Source organism: Rhinocladiella mackenziei (genome assembly GCF_000835555.1).
Source record: "Rhinocladiella mackenziei CBS 650.93 unplaced genomic scaffold supercont1.3, whole genome shotgun sequence".
Lineage (NCBI taxonomy): Eukaryota > Fungi > Ascomycota > Eurotiomycetes > Chaetothyriales > Herpotrichiellaceae > Rhinocladiella > Rhinocladiella mackenziei.
The window spans coordinates 3,386,071-3,404,788 of NW_013550602.1; the positions used below are offsets into that span (position 1 = coordinate 3,386,071).

Consider the following 18,718-nt stretch of genomic DNA (forward strand, 5'->3'; position numbering starts at 1 on the left):
CTGAAGCATAACAACCCAATCCTTCGGAGGACAATATACCTTGGGAAACGAGGCTTCCTCGTGGCCAAAACTAGTACGAACATGAATATTGACTAATGCCGCAGCTTGATGTCAACGGCGCCTTTTCATGCATGATCTAAAGACTTTTGACAGCCAGCAGCGCGGCATATTATCCGACCTTGCAGGCCAGATCAAAAGACGCCCTCAGATTTTCGCCCAAGTCGGTTAGCCCCGTTCATGCATTTTCTATGAAAACAACAAAAGCAACACAATTGAGAACTCGGCCCTGCGCAAATTTACGCGAGCCAACCTCGCCTTCATATGGTGACCGGTCCGCTTGCGTGCTTGATTCAAATATCCAGCTGCATTACAATTATCCTATACACAGACCAGGATGGTTGCTCTGGAAGATATTTACCCGGTAGTGCAAAGATCTATTGGTGCAACAATTACCCAATTTGTTCATGAACGGAGTTCCGGACGCTTACCAGATCATGGGCATTCAACCGGTGTGGCGAATGGTTGTATAAAGCTGTGAGCACATTGGCACAGGGGACAATCGATTAGATATTCAATGTCCCTACCATCTATTCACTTGAGGCCAACTGACAGCTTCGCCGACTTAATTCTTCAGCCTGTACGAACGAACAGGTCAAATTGCTACACAGGAAGATCAAGTCTCTCGACACTTTGGTTGATGTACAGCTTCAAGCCACTTCGCTCTCTGCCATGTCAATCACATGGCGGATACATGGGAAAAGGTTTGTGACAAGAAAATCATCCAATGTCTCTGGAAAATTTCCTTCCTACTTATTTATGAAGTAATGATGATCTACAGAAGCTAATGTTTAGGGATGATACTTTTTCTTCTTTCATCCACGAAATGTTGAATACTTCCCTCGGGTTACTTCAATGCCTTTCACCACGACGGAGTTAGATGAGAACCTCCTGATTCCTTGGAAATCGATCTCATGCTCAAGTCGTCAAAGGCCGCTACCCGAAGGTCTCGCTTGGTTGATGTACAATCTCACTCACCTGAGATTGTTCTTTCTGTACGATTTTCAAGATTGGTCTTATGAACCAGGCAACACGAGCAACACAAGCACGTTCTCATTCATCCTCAACAAGAGGAACGATTTTGGGTGACACATGACCATGATGAGAACACGTTCCGTTGGGATGTTTCGCGAGAGTTACCGAAAACTCGTCTTGGTATCGAATCAAATTTCTCGATCATTAGGGACGAAGAACCAACGACGACCAGTAATCCCTTGTGGTCCTTCATCATCTTCCCAGAAACAGATCGAGAATGCCACTTTTTCTGTTCAAACTGACCGTCAGCTCCTCACAAAATCCGCAGGCCACGAGAACCTGGACTCATCAAGGCAGGAAGTGGTTGGTGGGAACGCACATAAATCGAAACGACCCATGTCTGTGTCATCTCCCGACCCGATTTCCGGGGTTTGCGCAACCATCCGAGATTACTGCAACCGGGGCAAAATTAGTTTTCGAGACTTTGGAGACTATACCGCCCTCAGGTGTACCCCTCGCAGTATTCTTCACATTGGTCACGACTTTCAGACTTAGCTACCTCTTTTTCCGACGGAGAAACTTCCATCGTGCTCCTCTCTGCCAACCCAAAGCGCTCTTGGAAACCAGGAAGTGTTTGCAATGTAAATGCTGCCACATGGCCGATGCTCTCGATACTCGATGTGACAGCGGCCCAACTCGACCTCGGGGTCTTGTTGGCTCTGCTCGTGGTTGCAATCTCTGGATCGATTCACACGTCCATGGCCCAAGAGAACGGAGTGCGTCTCGTCGAACAGATACTGACCCCGGGAATGATAATAATCTTTCCGCCTGTTAGTATTCACTCAATGCACCGTATTGGGGGGGTGGTCCGAGCCCGAGTCAAGGCGGCGAGAACAATCAACCATATTCTTTTTCAACGACGCAAATCCAGGACCTTTGAATGTGGTACAAACGTTCTTCACGGTACCCAAAGAAATCGGCATGCAACCCATACACTTCATCGATCCCAGTGGCTGCGATTGGTCCACCATTGCACAACACATCCCACCCATCAGGACTAGGAGCCAGGATGGGTTTGAAGCTTGCAGGAGCACCCTAAAGGTGGTCAAATCAGGATCAAAGGATGATACGAGGGAGGATGAAAGCACATTGACTTCAGTCGTTTTGCCCAACTTTGATATCTGCTTGATCTGGCCTTTGGCTCCTTGCTCCTTCAGGTCTCTCATATGTCTCTCATTTTGCTGCGGTTGGTTAGCTTTCAAGCACATCTTGGGGTATCCTATGGCCTCATCACGGCCACGACCCCCTCTACCAGCCCGTAGACTATGTTCTCAGAGCACGTGCGAGGCAGAAATAGGATTCCACTGCCATTTTGGTGCATATGTATTCCGCTCGCCATCATATTTACATATCCTAAAACGATTCTCCCATCCAATGTGCATTTCTTTCTGCGTCCTTGTTGCTCTGACTGCGGAAATCCATGTTCTTTTTGGAGGCATTTTCTGCCTAGATGTCTTCCTTCTTTCCTTGAAGTATGATCACGAAAATTCGTCCTGACAATCCTTTCCTTTACTGTCCAGCCCTTAAATCCACAATACTGTGCTCGGGGGTCGCATTCGTCGTCGGAGTACGGAACCCGCTCGGCGTCTCTGGCCGACTCCTTTCCGTCGTATGCAAGGAGACATTCTCCCTGAACGCAACGTACTCGGAGTCTGCGTAACCCAGGATGCCCATGATCTCGGCGCTGCGCAGGCCCTTAATACGCGCAACCTCGGCCGACGAGTAATTGACGACGGCTCTTCCAATCTCCTCGCCGCGTAGGACCAGTTGCATGGCCACGAAGCCTGAGTCTCCTGTCGGTGAAAGGCTGCCGAGCGGTTGTTTGTCGACGACCACGAGACGCACGGCTTCTTGCTGTGCGAATGTCCCCTCGACGCCGACGACGCCGACGGGGAGAAGTCCGGCTTTATTCGCCAGTGCGTTGCTGGCGCCTCGGTCAATGTAGATGGTCCCGTGCGGCGCGAGGCCGTGCAGGATCCAAAATGCGCGGTTGCGTATGGGTGTGCTGGAGGGAATGAAGCGGGTGTGCAGAGGTGGAACGGGATCGGTGATGACGGCGCCTGTTTCAGCGTCGATGGGCGGATGAAGATGACGAATGATGGAGGCAACGTTGCCGGGTTTGGACGATTTGGTGATGATGGTTGATGTACCTGCTGCGGTTGCGAGGCGGGCGGCGACGATCTTCGTGGCCATGCCTCCCGTCCCGAGTGTTGAGCCGGCGGAAGAGACGTCGACTTGGAGAGCGTCGATGTCATCGACAACGAGGATCGGCGAGGCGTCGGAAAACTGGCGTGGGTTCTTGTCGTACAGGCAGTCGACGTCGGTCATGAGGAAGAGGTAGTCTGCGTGAACCATTGCTGATGCGATTGCTGAGAGGGTGTCGTTGTCTCCGAACTTGATTTCTGACACGGCGAGCGTGTCGTTCTCGTTTACAATGGGGATGACCCCCAGAGACAGTGTTTCTGCCAGAGTATTTTGAGCGTTGAGATACTGGGACCGATCGGCGATGTCGTTCCTTGTAATCAAAATTTGGGCGACAGGCTGGTTCATATGCGCAAATAACGAATCCCATATCGACATGAGCCTGGACTGTCCGATGGCAGCAAGGGCCTAGATTGATCTTGTCAGAGTAGCCCACTGTATCTGGCTACACTGTCGCCATCTCACCTGAACTTGGGCAAGGTGCTTGGGCCGTTTAGGCATGTTCATTCTTTGAAGGCCAACACCAACAGCGCCCGAAGATACAATGACCACTCGGTGTCCATCTCGTCGTAGCTTGATGGCTGTTTCCACAATCAAGGAGAGAATAGAAAGTATGGGTTCATGTGTCCTCTCATCGACAATAGAAGAGGTCCCTATGACCACAGTGAGCCTTACCGCTGTTTTCTGGTAGCGCGGCATGGTCTATTCTATACCGATCTTGATGACAACAGTCAAATGTTTTCCTGGCTTCATGTCTGCGGTGAGGATATATTCCCCGCCGTGAAACCGTCTGGACAAGACCTATCATTTTGGAAGAGAAGAGAAACGAGGGCAGTACGCCCTATAAGACTCACAAATGCTAGCTAATGGAGCAACGAAAGTTCGCCCGTTGTCAGAAAATTTTGCCTGACCGCCCTGTGATGCGGATTTGGCGAATCATAGAGACTGGGGAAGGCATTTTTATAATTACAGTGGGGAATATAAAATGTAACCGCAGTTTGGATGTCCAATCATAACGCAACTCGTTGACATGAGATGAGATGCCCTCCCTTTTCCGCAGCTTCAATACTTTGTCATCGTCCACAAACATTCCCTGCTTCTGTTCAGCTTTTGTTTACGTTTAGTCCTGCTCCTTCATTATGGCTGACTCAAAAGAATCTCCCGCCGAACCCGAGCCCGGTTCCGATTTTCTCCCTAGCGACACTCTCTCCAATCAGTTTAGAAATTTCTATCGGATGGCCACCGGCAAGATGTCTCCGGAGGGACAGAGGTTATACTGGGAAGATGCGGACGAAAGATACAGCAAAATAGATTGTAAACGGTGTGAGGAGCAGCGAGATTATTTGTTAAAATATTCGCCCATCATCAGATTCATGACGGACAACATACGAAACTTGGGAGGGGACATTGGAAGACACAATATTCGCTGTCGAACTTGCAAGACGGGTCAACTGGGTGGATTTGATCATAAGTATGGGATCATGATCTGTGCCAATTGGGTAGAGAAGAAGAGCATGCTGGAAGATGTTATGGCTCATGAGATGGTACATGCCTACGACCATTTGCGATTCAAGACGGATTTGGGTCCAGAGGATGACTTGCGACATGCTGCTTGCTCGGAGGTGAGTTGATATACCGTGGATGACTGTGTTGTCTTTGACAAGGTATAGATCAGAGCAAGCAATCTCAGCGGAGAATGTCGATGGGCGAACGAGTTCTTCCGAAATAAAATCCTCTCCTTCACAAACCATCATCAAGACTGCGTTCGACGGAGAGCAATACTTTCAGTCAAGTCCAGACCGAATTGCAAAGACGATGTCCAGGCCGTCAAAGTGGTGAATGAGGTCTGGGACAGTTGTTTCAGAGACACGAGGCCTTTTGACGAAATCTTTCGTTGACAGATGGTTACATGATTCTGAATCCTTTTTAGCAAGGCGTTGGAGGCGCCTCTTCACATGGGCATTCTACAGATCAAGACAAAACCAAATAACTCCGTTCCCAATCCATGATTATTCACCTTCGACGCCAGCTCCATACAATTTCATCGCCACCATTAATCTTTCCACCGGTTCAAGAATTTTTGCAAAGCAGCATCAGTGGGCTGACCGGCCGCAGCAACCTGTGAGAGTCAGCATGTCGTTATGCAGCAGACCTCGTGGAAACGTACAGTCGCCTCTCTGCTGGAAACACTAAATGTGAGAGATGCTGTTTGGGTGGTGATCGCGTTGGGTGTTCCGGCGACCGCCGTGTACACCGTGTATGCACTAGTCGGCCATTGAGGAGAAGCATTTTTGGCAGTGATCTTGGATTGAGCCATAGGTGGCATGGGAGCATAACGAATCGTTCCTGTTTGCAGGGTATATGGGACATCGTAATCCCCCCCTGCCGAAGAGGTAGCCCCTTGAGCGTCCTCTGCTTGTGGTGCTTGGATATTATTGACATCTTCTGGTCCAGCAGTCCCAGATACGGTTCTGAGACCTTGGGTCACCGACGGCGGGAATGTACCAGTCATGCTCTTCAATGAGAAACGATCTGAATAGTTGATCACTGTGCCTCCTGTTGCCGTAGATATGAACTTCAAGAAGTATGCGTTTGTCACATCCGCACCCCAACCAGCCTGAATTTGCGCGGTGACGGAATTGCCATCTGCAAAATCGCCATTTTGTACAAGCGTTCCCAGTTGAATCTAATTGAGTGTCAGCACCGAGTCCGCCTCATATCCAATGTCTCCCCTCTTACAAAGTTCGAATCGGAATTTCCACCGGCGCACAAAAACACTTGGTACGATGTAAGGTCTGAAATCGGAGGGGAGTTTCCGGAATCTTTCCACTCTATGTCGAGGGAGAGACCAGTGATGGTATCTCCTGCGACCGGTCCAGTGACCTGAATGTCGGCCAGGGTGAAGGATAGGAGGGCAGTCGCCAGAAGGTAAACGCTCCGCAAAATCATGGTTTCGACCGTCTGAATGTGGTCGGAGGGCGAAAGAGGGAGAATTGATCGAATCTGGGATGAGAAATGAAAGAAAGATGAGACGGGGAAGGGTGAGCGCAAGTCGCTGAGACCTGAGGAGATCACTGCACAGCCGCTAAGGATTCATCCAGACCCATAAATAAAGACGGCCGCGCTGCCAGGCACGGCGGTCCAATCCACGGCCCTCCTCAGGTACGTTATCCCCCGATGGCTCGCCAGTCATCGACGATGCAGTTCGACAATCTTCAACAAACAGTTTCAATCTGGTAATCATGGGCTGGTCGTCGCCAGACAGTCTGATTACCAGACTCTTCTCCGGCGATCCCATTGCAATCTTTCTTGCGTTCCTGGTAACAATCTCGCTTCCACTCCTCCTCCATCTCTACTTCTACACCCAAACTGCGCGTGCCAAAGTTGTTCCAAATTTTCTACTTCTGGGCCCCAGCGGCGCAGGAAAGACTTCGCTCGTATCTCTTGTGAGGCATCCTCCGGTCCGGACACGCGCAAAAAATTCGCTGATGGAGTCAGTTGCAAAAAAGATCTTCCAATCCAGAAGACTCCGAGGCCGCCCTCACTCGTATTTCTCAGGTATCATCAACCGTCAGCTTACTGCTTTCAGCCTCGGTGTCTCTGGGATCCGATAAATATCGGTCCGAGAATGACACTTCGTTCAAGGACAAGCAACCCACTCGATATGTCATGATAGATACCCCAGGTCATGGCAAACTCAGGTCGGAACAAGCTTTATCGCAGATACAGAATCCTGCTCTCCGCGGGGTAATTTTTGTGGTCGATGCAAGTGCACTCGATTCAAGTGATTCCTCCTCGTCTCGCGACACTGCTGTCTACCTTCATGATACACTGCTTGCGCTTCAACGACGAAAGACTGGGAAGAACAAGGCCAGAACTGAGATCCCCGTGCTCATAGCGGCGAACAAGCAGGATCTGTTCACTGCCTTACCGACCGGCGCAGTCAAAGAGCGACTTCAAACAGAGATTGAGAGAGTGAGAGTATCCAGAAGCAAAGGACTTACGACGGTGGGTCAGGATCCAGATTCCAGTGCCGACGAGGAGGTTCTTGGTGGGGGAGGAGAAGAGAAATTCAGTTTCCAGTTGATGCAAGAAGAATACGACATTAGTGTGGATATTGTTGGAGGCGCAGTCAGAGGTGAAGAAGCAGGAAAGGGCGTGAGAAGATGGGAAGAATGGATAGGCAGTTGTCTATGATCATTTTGGACAAGCTTCCGATATCTATTTCTCATTCATCTCGCGAGTAGTCGATATTGAAAATCGGCTTGACGTTGCTTTCTGCCCTGGTCATTGTACGGGATTGTCTCTTTCCCAGAGTGTGTCCACATCAGGGACAAGCTGGAGCGGCAATATCTTCAATTATCTTCATGCCTTTATGGCTCCGGCTCGTGGTTGCAGTGGGAGAGACGGTATAAGACCGCGGAGAGACCATCAGTCTTTGTGCTGGTCGCCGTGGTGAATCCTCATCATTTCGGTCCAGGAGTCGTATCAGACAATTCCATGGCTGAAAGCATCATCCGGATCTCGATATTGATGTCTCAGCTCCTCCTGTGTACGTGGCATATCATCATAGTCCTCATCAATCGGAATCCCACCGACCCCCTCCTTCAAGTACAACAGTAGCCTATACGCACTGTTCCCATTCAAATAGTACCGATGTAACTTCTTACTCCTCAGGAATCCCAATCGTTCATATAACTTCATCGCCGCCGTATTCGTCTCTTCCGTCTCCAGCGCAATCTCATCCGCATCCTTCTCAATCATCAAATCAATCGCCTTGCTCACCAGCGTCGTCGCAATCCCTTTCCCGCGAAACTTCTCCTTCGTCGCCAACATCGCAATGTAACCCCTTAGGGGACCACCTCTGTGCGGTTCCAACTTGCAAATCACCACGCCTGCCAATTTATTGTTGTCCGTCGTGTCGACGGCCATAAAGCACAGTTCGGCCCATTGGTACAGGAAATATCGGTACACGTAGATGCTGTAGGGTTCCGAGAGGTCTTTGGAAATCAGTTCGCGGATTTGAGGCAGGTATTCGGGTTCCTTCTCGAGCGAGTACTGTACATAATCTATGCCTGGGGGATTGGTTTGAAAGTGCGCACTAGGAAGGTCGAGTTTGCTCTTCGTGGTCAGGGCCGTCAGTGCAGCATCGCTGCTCATCGTCAGAGGAGAGAAGGAAAAGGGCGACGGATGCTAGCGAGGTGTCATGTCAGGTGTTGCCATGGTCGAAAGAAAGGTCGTGTGACTCGCGTTCACAGCGCAGGCCAAAAGTCTCCCCGTGAGTCGGCCTGATCAGGTGACGAGGCTGTTGAACTAGGGCAAGGCTATGTGAGATAAGGAGTTATCCTAGGGTTCTTCGGTCGACGAGGACGTCGTCCTGATCTCACGAGCAGTTGATGATCCAGTGCCCAGACTAGCATTGATGACTATGAGCAAATTGCACAGGAATACCTGCTATTCCTTGATCGTGATTGATCACCATACATTCGATCTCCGGTTTCCACTCATGACGAACCGCTATTGAAATACTGCCCGCAACTCGCTTTTCAAGTGCGCAAGATCCTTCTCAAACCGCACCACCAGTTCTGCCGTCCGTTTCGCTCCCTTCTCTCCAATGAAGAAATGATGACCACCCTGCACGAGAGCAGAAAGTCTATCCGGCGCTCCTTGGATGATCCGGGTGACCCTTTTCCCCTTTTCCGGATTCTCAATCAGAAACATTTTCTCGGCTGGGGTCAAAGTCCCCATGAGCTGGTACATCATCATGAATCCCCATGTGTATTTATCGGCTATTGAATGTCTCAGATCCGCAGGGCTGTCGCCATATATTGAGCATAGATAAGGAAGATCGCCCATCGACGTCTGGTCTGCAACTTCGAAGGCCACGTTTTTGTCATCGATCAGCTGTCGGTCTTGTTCGGACCATCGATATCCCCAGCCCGTCAGTCCAACAGGGAGATTTGCCACGTATTCTCGGACATAGGTATCGTCCGGGATGATGCATTTGCCGCCGTTGATGGCGCTTTGCTCCTGAAGATGAAGGAGAAAAGACTGCTTGATTTGTGGGCTGGCGATACAATATCCAGTCTTGCTCGAGGTCGTTCCTGGGGGTCTTTCTCTCAATCCTCGAATTGCTGGTGTCGCCACCAGACTGACAGCAAAGTCGACGTCGAAAGCATAGTTGTGTGCAGCTTGGAAGTACGGTTGTAAGATCTTCCCTGCCATGCTCCACATCAACAATATGGCCCGTCGAGGTAAGTTTTCCTGCTTGATGATCTGCATGGTAACTTCAGCAGCTTGGTTTCCCCATTCTTGCACTGTAAAATCTGGCCGATCAGCCGGCAGAAGCGCAGGCTCGCTTTCAAAAGGGTACGATATGGCCAAAAAGCTGTATCCAAACCTTGTAAACCAGTGTCCAATGAAATCGACAGGGTCACTATTCTCGTGTCCTCCGTAAAATATTCGAGCGGGGTGTGCGGCGCCGGGGATGACCACAATCATCGGTTTAGCTGGGTCGCCGCGAACAAAATATGTCATTGTCGGTGCATTGTTGACCACGGAGATCTTCTCCCCTGTGTAGAGAAATCCCGGTTTCCGAGATGTCGACATCCAGATTGTCTGATTCAACAGCGAAGTCAAGTCATCACGAAGGAATTGACTATGATGCGAGGTCGGAGCTCTTTCAGGCTTTCACAGGATCAGGTTCGGGTGAATTCCGATCCAATACTGTCCTGAACCGGATCATCTCAGCCTCCCACATATCAAAGTACTTGACCGTAGTTTGGAAAACATGGAGTGACCCACAAATTACCCAAAATAGGGCCTAAACATATGTACAAGATATGGCCACTCTCGCTCAGGACGCCGATCCCGCCATTCACAAGCAAGCTGAGGATACTAAGAACCGTTTGATGGTCGTTGAAACTTCCTGGAACGCGAGTAAGAATTTCTACTTGGTACTGCGGGTGTGGACCGCCCGTTTCCTATTCTTTCTGATTCTGCACTTGAGCGGTGCACTTTGATGCAATTGCAGAAGCGTCCTTCTCTTTATTTATATTCCGAAGCGTTTTGAGAAGTTCTTCACTCTTCTCCTGCGATAGATATGGCCGAACCAAGTCACGGCATATGTTCTCGAATTATTCGTCGATCATGGAATATTTATTCTCCGCAGGAACACCCAAAACCATCCATTTGCTGCTGTTAAGATCTCTCTAGCAGTCAGCTGGATAGTTACTCTGTTTGGAATCCTGTCCGGAAACATAGCTGTCAGTGAGGGACTTTCGCTAACTGTAGTCTGCTTTATGAACTCCAGAACCTTTGGATCGCGAATCTTTCCATCGGTATTCGATCTTGGTGTGATTTCTCCGTCCATGAGAGACCGTGCTGCAGTGTACGGTAAGCTATGATCTGCCGTCTCCCTGGTTGTGGCTGCCACTTTTCTGGATCTTTGCCCAGTGTGTTATATGTAACCCAGGCTGTGTCGAAACCAACTGATTTGACCTGGGACAAGTCAGGAATTCATCTCGTGAGTTCAAAAGCCGCAAACAGGGCCATATGTTGTTCACCCCGGAGTCGCCAATCTTTGGACAGACAATGAAAATCCTTGTCCTCGGAGTTCCAAAGTTCTCGGATACCAGCCGGAATGGGCCCGGTGATCTGCCTTGTGAACCCAATTCACCTTCAAAGATCAAAGATGGTCCTTCAAAACATCACCCCAATGAGAGCGGAGTAAAACCCCGTTTCTAGCAACGTTTGCTGCCGAGGGGCCTTTCCAAGCCGAGAGATTATATGCTCGCATCTGTCGTAATGCTATGAGTGAACTCACCGTAATGTTGGTGGCTTCCATGAGCAGGATTTGAGGGAGCCTCATTATTTTTTCCCGGCCGCAACAACAACAACAACAACAGCAGCAGCTGCAGCAGCAGCAGCAATGAGGACATGATCCCGTCCATGCTTATAGAGATTGGCTGTGGCGACGTTGGATTTCATTGGCAAGGACGATGGATAAAATTGGATCCTGTCCACTTGCTCCTTCGGCTTCTGCAGCCGTCATACAGGCTGGGATGGAATCGCTAGAGCGTGCAAGTGTCTTTAGCAAAGTACCTATCATTGACGGAACGGATCACGGTGCCATTCACAAATGCGGCGATATCAGGAGTCGTCTTTCTTGCCGTTCCAAACGCAGTAGATGATGCAGCTGGAATCGTTGCTGAGAAGACACCTTATTCTTCACAGGCTGAGTTTCCTAACGTAGCAACGTATTCGCTGAGGAAGGTTTGTGTTGGTGCTGACCATGCTTCGCAGTCTGTATGGCGGCAGATCTGTTGCGGCTAAGATTAACGACGATGACCTTGACCTCGTGTCGATCGTCGGTAACATATCATCAAGATATAAAGAAAGACTCTTGCCCATCTACACCGAGAACCGTTCCGACTTCGCTCCCGGGATACGACATCGGGCGTAGTAGGCCAACAAATCAGTCAAAATCGGAGGTCTTGCTATGTACCTGTTAGTCCACAGAAATAGTTGTAAAGTCCATCGTCCTTGCTAAGATGCAGCAGGCCTCGAACAGAGCTGAACCTGAAAAGAGGACTTCCTGAACTTGCTCGGAGAATGTGCGATTTCGCTGAATCTGCTGTAAGGCTGAATGGCTCGAGGCCAAAAGCATTTGGTGGTCAAATACTCGCCCGTATGGCGACAGGGTGGCTGTGCCTGGCGATCTTGGAACTAAAAACTATTGACTGAATCACGAGCAGCATGTGCAACCAGCCATTACTAGAAAGCTACAGCCTCTCCGGTCTGCCTGTTAGCTGATTCAATCTTCGATCGATGCAATCTTTGACTATCGCGTGCTCCTCGGCGAGATTTTCCGTTCTTCAAGAGCATTACCATCGATAATGTCTGCTCTTCGTCGCCGTATCATCAATGCCCTTAGAGATTCACCTTCCCCCTCTGCAAGTCGAGACAGCACGCCTGATTCCAATGAAGAGGTCCAACTTGCCTCGGCCAAGAAGTCGGACAAGTTCGCAACCCGAAAACATAGCAAGAGGAGGTCGGGGATCATATTCGGACTTGGAGGTCTTCTTGGGCTGGTGCTAGCACTGTTATTTGCGCAATCGCAAGATGTGATAAAGCTGGAAGGATTACTCGAAGTCAACCTGGACAGTTTGATGGATGCGATCCCTGCAGGCATGGTCAAGGACGTGAAAGATCTATCCAGGGCAGAGCGAGAGGTTGTCAACTACGACTCGTTCTCAGTGGGTTTACATTTACAATCCCAAGGAATATCGGCCCACCATCCGGTAATTATGGTTCCGGGAGTGATATCAACTGGCCTGGAGTCATGGTCCACCGGGGAGAAATCCCGACAATATTTTCGAAAGCGACTTTGGGGGTCTTGGTCAATGATGAGAGCTCTTGTGATGGATCAAGCAGAATGGAAGAAACACATCATGCTGGACAAGGAGACAGGACTTGATCCTCCAGGAATCAAACTTCGTGCCGCACAGGGTTTTGATGCGACCGATTTCTTCATCACCGGATATTGGATTTGGAATAAAATCTTGGAGAACCTCGCTACCATTGGGTATGATCCAACGAATGCATTCACGGCATCTTATGACTGGCGTCTTTCCTATGCCAATCTGGAAGTTCGTGACCAATTCTTTACCCGGCTGAAAAACTATATTGAGGTCGCGCACGCCACTTCTGGAAGGAAGGTCGTCCTTGTTTCGCATTCTATGGGCAGTCAAGTATTTTTCTATTTTATGAAATGGGTCGAACATAAAGATCATGGAAAAGGAGGTCCGAAATGGGTCAACGATCATATTGATTCCTGGATTAATATATCTGGATGCATGCTTGGGGCGGTCAAAGACATCCCAGCCATTCTGTCGGGAGAAATGAAGGATACAGCCCAGCTGAACGCATTCGCCGTCTACGGGCTGGAAAAGTTTTTGTCCAAGGGGGATCGAGCAGAACTCTTCCGAGCAATGCCTGGGATATCATCGATGTTACCCAAAGGTGGCGACGCAGTTTGGGGCAACAGTTCTTGGGCGCCAGACGATTTGCCATCGCCAACACAAAACACTACTCACGGTGTCTTTCTCTCTTTCAAACCGAAAGCGAATGCCACCGAAATTCTGCGAAAGAATCTGACAATGGCGGAATCTTTTGAATATTTGCTAAACAACACGGAGCCGTGGTATGCAGATCAGATCAAACACTCGTATTCTCATGGGGTCGCACATACCAAAGCAGAGGTGGAGAAGAACGAAAACATACCTCAAACTTGGTTGAATCCATTGGAAGCTCGACTTCCTCATGCACCAGATATGAAGATATACTGCTTCTACGGGATCGGCAAACCAACCGAGCGAGCATACTTCTACAAGGAGAATGATGATCCGCTTCATGGCAACATCAACGTATCCATCGATACCTCGATCAATACGCCAAATGGTCGTCTCCAGGAACTGGGTTCCATTGATCATGGGGTGGTTTTTGGTGAAGGAGATGGGACAGTGAATTTGTTGTCCACAGGGTTCATGTGTGCCAAAGGATGGAAAAAGATCAAACGATACAATCCAGCCGGAATCAAAATCAGCACCTTTGAAATGCCACACGAACCGGACAGATTTAGTCCTCGAGGTGGACCGAATACTGGAGATCATGTGGATATTCTTGGTAGAAGCAGCCTGAATGATTTGATATTGCGTGTTGCTGGCGGCAAAGGATATCAGATTGAAGAAAACTATGAAAGCCGGATTTGGGAAATCAGTGAGAAGGTACAAATCTTTGATCACGAATGATGAGACGAGTCGTACAGAGGCGATTTGTTGCATAGCGTGGTGTTGGTATATATCCTGTGTCAAAATGGAGTTGAATGTCGTTCTCACAAGAGACGTATAGAAAGGAATTATACAGATCATTTGAACCTGAAGGGTTCCTCTGTTCAATTCCTACCGGTGATCAAATGCGATCCTTGGCGACGTCAATCGTTCCCCCCTTCATCGGCGATGTCCATTTCGAGACGATCACGTCGACCTTTCCCAGTCCTGAGCTTAGTCGCATTCAACAGCCTAAACACTCTATTCAAAGCTACGTGTCGTCTCATAGTGGCCTAGTCTATACAAGTGTGCCGGCAGGGACCGGGCTAGCGATTCTCGTTACAGCCAACGTTACCCTGGGTTCCCTTTCTATCGCTCTGTCACAGTGAGCAACGTCTTGAGCCCTTTTCAGCAGCTCAACGTACCTCTGATGGCACGCCATATATGTCGGGTGCTTCTTCCCTAGCCTCGCCTCATACCCAGCAAGCGCTTGCTCATAGTATGATTTGGCGGCCATACGATCGCCGCATTCCTCGCAGCACTGCGCCAGCGTGTCCATGCAAAGCATGACCTTGGGATGAGATGAATCAAGCGCTTGCTGCAAGCCGGACAGCGCCCCTTCAATCTGCTGCCTTCCTTCCTCAGGCTTGCCGCCCCGGCACATCGCCCTGCCCAAGCCCTGGATGCTCTCGAGCGTCTGCACGTGTTGCGCGCCGAGGGCCAGTTGCCGCTGTCTTACGACGCCCTGGTGCAGCTCGATCACCTGCTCGGGGTCCTTGTCTTGTTGGCGGAGACACTCGGCCAGGTTGTGCATACTCATTAGCGTTTGCGGGTGGTTCTCGTTGAGAATCTGCTGCCGGCCGCGGAGTGTTTCGCGATGTAGTGCTTCGGCCTCCGCGTATTGGCTGTTGGACTGCAGGACGTAGGCGAGGTTGCTCTTGCTGGTTAATGTCAGGGGGTCATTCTCGCCAAAGAGCAGGGTTCGCTCCCGGAGGACGGTGCGTTGCAGGGCTTCTGCTTCTTTGAATTGGCCAAGAGATCGCAGAGAGACGGCGCGGTTGCTCATGCTCATCAGAGTGTCAGGATGGGCTAGCCCCAGAATTGCTCGTCGGCTCTCGAAGACTTGGTTGTGGACGTCGGCTGCGGCTGCATGATGGCCCCGAGCTTGCAGGATGACGCCCTGGCTGCTGATGCTCGTGAGCGTTCCCGGGTCGTGAGACCCCAAAATTTTCTTCTTCGCTTCGACCGCTTCTTCGATCAGTTTCTGTGCTTCCGCGTAGTGTGCCATGATTCGCTGGACTTCGGCTAGTCGCTCGATACTGGCAATGGTTTCGATATCCGTGACGCCCTTCCTCGCTTTCTGGATCCTAATTGCCTCCTCGAGGAAGGTGGCTGCTTGGTTGTATGATCCAGAGTGTCGATAGAACCATGCGGTACAGCTGAGCAGTGCGGCCCTTGCGGTCTGGACGACTTGCATCGGCTCGCTTTCCGTTGCTTCGTAATGTAAAGAGGCCGCCGAGTCCATGACAGAGACCGCGTGCGGGACATATCTTTGCCACGCTTGACCGTGGCGTTCGTCTTCTTCCAATGCGGCGGAAAATGTCCGAGCGATGAGCGCGACGTCGAATTCCACCTAGCTCTTGAACTTTCCTGCTTCGTCAAGCCACTTGCGCATGATCAACCGTATCATGCCGTGCATGCTGTAGCTTTTGGTGGATGCCTTGAACGAAATAAGATAGTACGCTTTCAGCGTACCCAGAGACTCTTGGAGCTCGATCTCATCGTCCCTAGGCGGTAATAAACTAGTAGGTATGTCCTGAGAATCCCACATACTCATGGAAGACATGATGTCGATCGCGAGAGCATCGTCGCGCTCAATCGTTCTGAAAGATATGACCCATGTCTTCGCAATGGGAGTGCTTAACTCGTGGGTAGCCTCCCTGCTCAATAGCCTCAGTTTCTGATCGTTGTTGCGGCTGTAAAGATCGAGATATTCCTCTGCGGACATGGTATTGACACTCATGAAGCTGGCTGCTTGAACCAGTGCCAAAGGGATGTTGTAGAGAGCCACAGCGAGGTTTCGGGTTGCGCTATCCACCGTATAGTTTCCCCCTATCCGCCGTCGGAGAAGCTCGCAGGAAGCGTCCGGTTCTAGCTCATCGAGACGAAAGGTGTTCTGGGATCCGGCGAACTTGACAGCAATTTTGTGGTTGCGCGTGGTCATGAGCACAGAACGTTGACCGCCCGCCACTTTGGGAATGTATGATGAGATGTATTGAGTCGGTGGGTCCTTGGTGTCGAGTTCCTTTATGATCTTGCCAAACATCGCGTTCCAGTCATCGACATTGTCGAGAACGAGTAACCACTTCTCCGCGTGACTGCTCTCAAGCCAGTCTCGAAGTAGTGCTGGTTTGTGGACTTTTGCCTCCGTAGCTCCTGGCAAACAGAGCTCCTGGGCTAATACCGTCGCGTCTTCCTCGAACCGAGACCACGAGCCCGCATGCATCCACAATACTTTATAGTGTAGCTCTTTGTTGACTTCCCGCGCGATTTGGAGGGCGACGGTGGATTTCCTGTCGTTACACGTTAACAGTCCTCATTGCAGATGCAGGAAGCCGTCCTACCCAATACCACCAAGTCCATCGAGTGCAAAGTAATGTTTGCCATTCGGATCTTGTATTGCTTCGTTGATGTCTCTAAGGGCGTTCCCTCGGCCAACGAAGCAATCGGAAGAGTCCGCTGGAAGATTGTGGAACGGCTGTGCCATGGCAAGCGCCGCGTCGGCGTCCTTAACTGGTTGCGCTGGTTCAGTCGTGATGGCTATATCTAGGCAATCCTGACTCACTTGATATTCGTTGAGTTTCAGGCTGACTGGCTTGGGTCTCTCCTGGAGTGGTGTCGACGAAGCTATGCGCCATGTTATTTCGCAAAACCGCGACGATGCTTCGGTACCCCATGTCTGTTTTCGAGCTGTATTTGATCATGGTCTCATGATTGCCCGGCAAAGATTCAACGGTCTCAAGGGACTGCGGTAGGTCAACCTTCGCTGAAGCATCGGGGACCACCTTTGACATATATTGTTAGCGATAGTCCCAGTGAATGACATACTGAGCAGGGGCCTGACACACACCTTGTTAGACAGACCTTTGATGGAGGAGTAACCGCTCGATTCGTAGAAGGAATGTACTTTGGTTTTCGTTTGGTACACTTTGTCGACGAAGTCTGTTTGAATCCTGTCCAAAACTTCGCTGTCGACCCTTAGGTCTTTCAAAATCTTCCTATTGGTATCGACCAAAGCCAAAGTAGCCATTCTCGACGCAATTTCGCCCCACGAAGCGTATTGACTGCCTCTGTGCGGAGTTCCCATGAAAATGATAAGCTTCGTGCGCTGAGACATGCTCGAAGATCTCGTAAAGGCCTTTGCGAATCAGATACATGAAAGGCGCATCGAGGAGAGGGTTGAACTGACGTCTTTCAAAATGAGTCCACCCAAACTGTGCGCGATGAATATGACAGAACCCTGCTAAGTGAGTCAGTCATAGCACCCCTTGCAGTGAGATGGCTCATTTTCACCGTTTGCAACAGCTCCTCGCGATCAAATCGTACCTGAAGATCTCGAGCATGTTTCAGGATGCTATTCTTATTGTTGCCTTGGAACAGTCCAGTGCTGACATCGGTGTGGTAGCCATATACGAAGATATTGGCATGGGGGAGATCGTCGGACAACATCTGCTTAGGCCAAAAGTCGCCACTAGTAGCGGCGTTCAAGCTATCCGCCATAGTAGCAATTGTGGCCGGTTGAGGAGATGACTCGTGCGTCTGGGACTGATTCTTGCGAGATCTGAAAATCCAGAATCCTGAACGGCCCTGCGTGCCTTCTCTGACGGGCTTCGAATTCTGTCCCCAAGTCTTGCGAGGATGGCCCCCAAGGCCGTGTATGAGCACAACACTGTATCATGTCAACATAGACTGTGACTCGGGATCGCAAAATCTACTTCACGAGCGGTTCCGGAATACCAGCATCTCCTGCTGCATCCGGAGATGCTCGGCTCCTGCTTGGAGACACGATAGAGAAGCCCTCCCTGTGTATCGTGGCCATCTCTCACAAGTCCCCTTCTCGTTGGATGTGGCGGTAATTGCTACTGCTGTATCGCGACCGCAAGGAGCAGACAGGAAAGAGCAGCATGTCATAGTTCAAGTAAGGCTAGGCCGCGCGATCCCAAAGTCACTAAGCGACCTGGGGGCTTTGACTCAAGCGCTAGCTGGGTAGGTAAAGAAGCGGCGATACTCAAAGCTAGCCAACACCTCTTCCGGTATTCATACCGGGGAGGGGGAAGGCAACGAAACCAAATTCATTGCCGTGTATGGATAATTTTGACCGTTGGCTCGTGTATGCAACAAAGTTGAGCGTGATTCCCTTGAGGTGTCATCGCGGCACAATACATGGGCAAAAGCGCGGGGCCTCATCTGGACTTGACGGCTTGGCCAGCAGTAGCTTCACCCGGGGCGCCTAAGAAACAAGGGCGTACTTCCCACGTAGAGGGTGTAGCTCGATGGTAAGTAGTGGTGTGAATAGGGGGCCAGATTCACCGGCC

General features: G+C 50.3%; 9 protein-coding genes across 9 annotated transcripts; 3 read left to right on the forward strand and 6 right to left on the reverse strand.

The window, feature by feature from the left end:
- Window positions 1-2,601: 2,601 nt before the first annotated feature.
- On the reverse strand, window positions 2,602-4,047 carry Z518_04756 (glutamate 5-kinase; the record flags this gene model as incomplete). Its single annotated transcript, XM_013418462.1, has 3 exons — window positions 2,602-3,702; window positions 3,760-3,947; window positions 4,008-4,047. 3 exons carry the CDS (start codon window positions 4,045-4,047, stop codon window positions 2,602-2,604), a joined length of 1,329 nt encoding a protein of 442 aa, XP_013273916.1.
- A 386-nt stretch (window positions 4,048-4,433) lies between these two features.
- Z518_04757 (uncharacterized protein) lies at window positions 4,434-5,192 on the forward strand (the record flags this gene model as incomplete). Its single annotated transcript, XM_013418463.1, has 2 exons — window positions 4,434-4,916; window positions 4,965-5,192. The coding sequence occupies 2 exons, from the start codon at window positions 4,434-4,436 to the stop codon at window positions 5,190-5,192; spliced, it is 711 nt and encodes a 236-aa protein (XP_013273917.1).
- Window positions 5,193-5,347: 155 nt separating this feature from the next.
- Window positions 5,348-6,243, reverse strand: Z518_04758 (uncharacterized protein; the record flags this gene model as incomplete). Its single annotated transcript, XM_013418464.1, has 3 exons — window positions 5,348-5,413; window positions 5,462-5,980; window positions 6,034-6,243. 3 exons carry the CDS (start codon window positions 6,241-6,243, stop codon window positions 5,348-5,350), a joined length of 795 nt encoding a protein of 264 aa, XP_013273918.1.
- A 293-nt stretch (window positions 6,244-6,536) lies between these two features.
- Z518_04759 (uncharacterized protein) lies at window positions 6,537-7,491 on the forward strand (the record flags this gene model as incomplete). Its single annotated transcript, XM_013418465.1, has 2 exons — window positions 6,537-6,740; window positions 6,793-7,491. 2 exons carry the CDS (start codon window positions 6,537-6,539, stop codon window positions 7,489-7,491), a joined length of 903 nt encoding a protein of 300 aa, XP_013273919.1.
- A 291-nt stretch (window positions 7,492-7,782) lies between these two features.
- On the reverse strand, window positions 7,783-8,454 carry Z518_04760 (uncharacterized protein; the record flags this gene model as incomplete). The annotated part of the gene is made up of 1 exon (XM_013418466.1): window positions 7,783-8,454. The coding sequence occupies one exon, from the start codon at window positions 8,452-8,454 to the stop codon at window positions 7,783-7,785; it is 672 nt and encodes a 223-aa protein (XP_013273920.1).
- Window positions 8,455-8,811: 357 nt separating this feature from the next.
- On the reverse strand, window positions 8,812-9,903 carry Z518_04761 (uncharacterized protein; the record flags this gene model as incomplete). Its single annotated transcript, XM_013418467.1, has 1 exon — window positions 8,812-9,903. One exon carries the CDS (start codon window positions 9,901-9,903, stop codon window positions 8,812-8,814), a length of 1,092 nt encoding a protein of 363 aa, XP_013273921.1.
- A 2,288-nt stretch (window positions 9,904-12,191) lies between these two features.
- Window positions 12,192-14,105, forward strand: Z518_04762 (uncharacterized protein; the record flags this gene model as incomplete). The annotated part of the gene is made up of 1 exon (XM_013418468.1): window positions 12,192-14,105. One exon carries the CDS (start codon window positions 12,192-12,194, stop codon window positions 14,103-14,105), a length of 1,914 nt encoding a protein of 637 aa, XP_013273922.1.
- A 316-nt stretch (window positions 14,106-14,421) lies between these two features.
- On the reverse strand, window positions 14,422-15,648 carry Z518_04763 (uncharacterized protein; the record flags this gene model as incomplete). The annotated part of the gene is made up of 1 exon (XM_013418469.1): window positions 14,422-15,648. The coding sequence occupies one exon, from the start codon at window positions 15,646-15,648 to the stop codon at window positions 14,422-14,424; it is 1,227 nt and encodes a 408-aa protein (XP_013273923.1).
- A 108-nt stretch (window positions 15,649-15,756) lies between these two features.
- Window positions 15,757-17,903, reverse strand: Z518_04764 (uncharacterized protein; the record flags this gene model as incomplete). Its single annotated transcript, XM_013418470.1, has 6 exons — window positions 15,757-16,696; window positions 16,748-16,916; window positions 16,969-17,188; window positions 17,254-17,541; window positions 17,593-17,646; window positions 17,697-17,903. The coding sequence occupies 6 exons, from the start codon at window positions 17,901-17,903 to the stop codon at window positions 15,757-15,759; spliced, it is 1,878 nt and encodes a 625-aa protein (XP_013273924.1).
- Window positions 17,904-18,718: the final 815 nt, after the last annotated feature.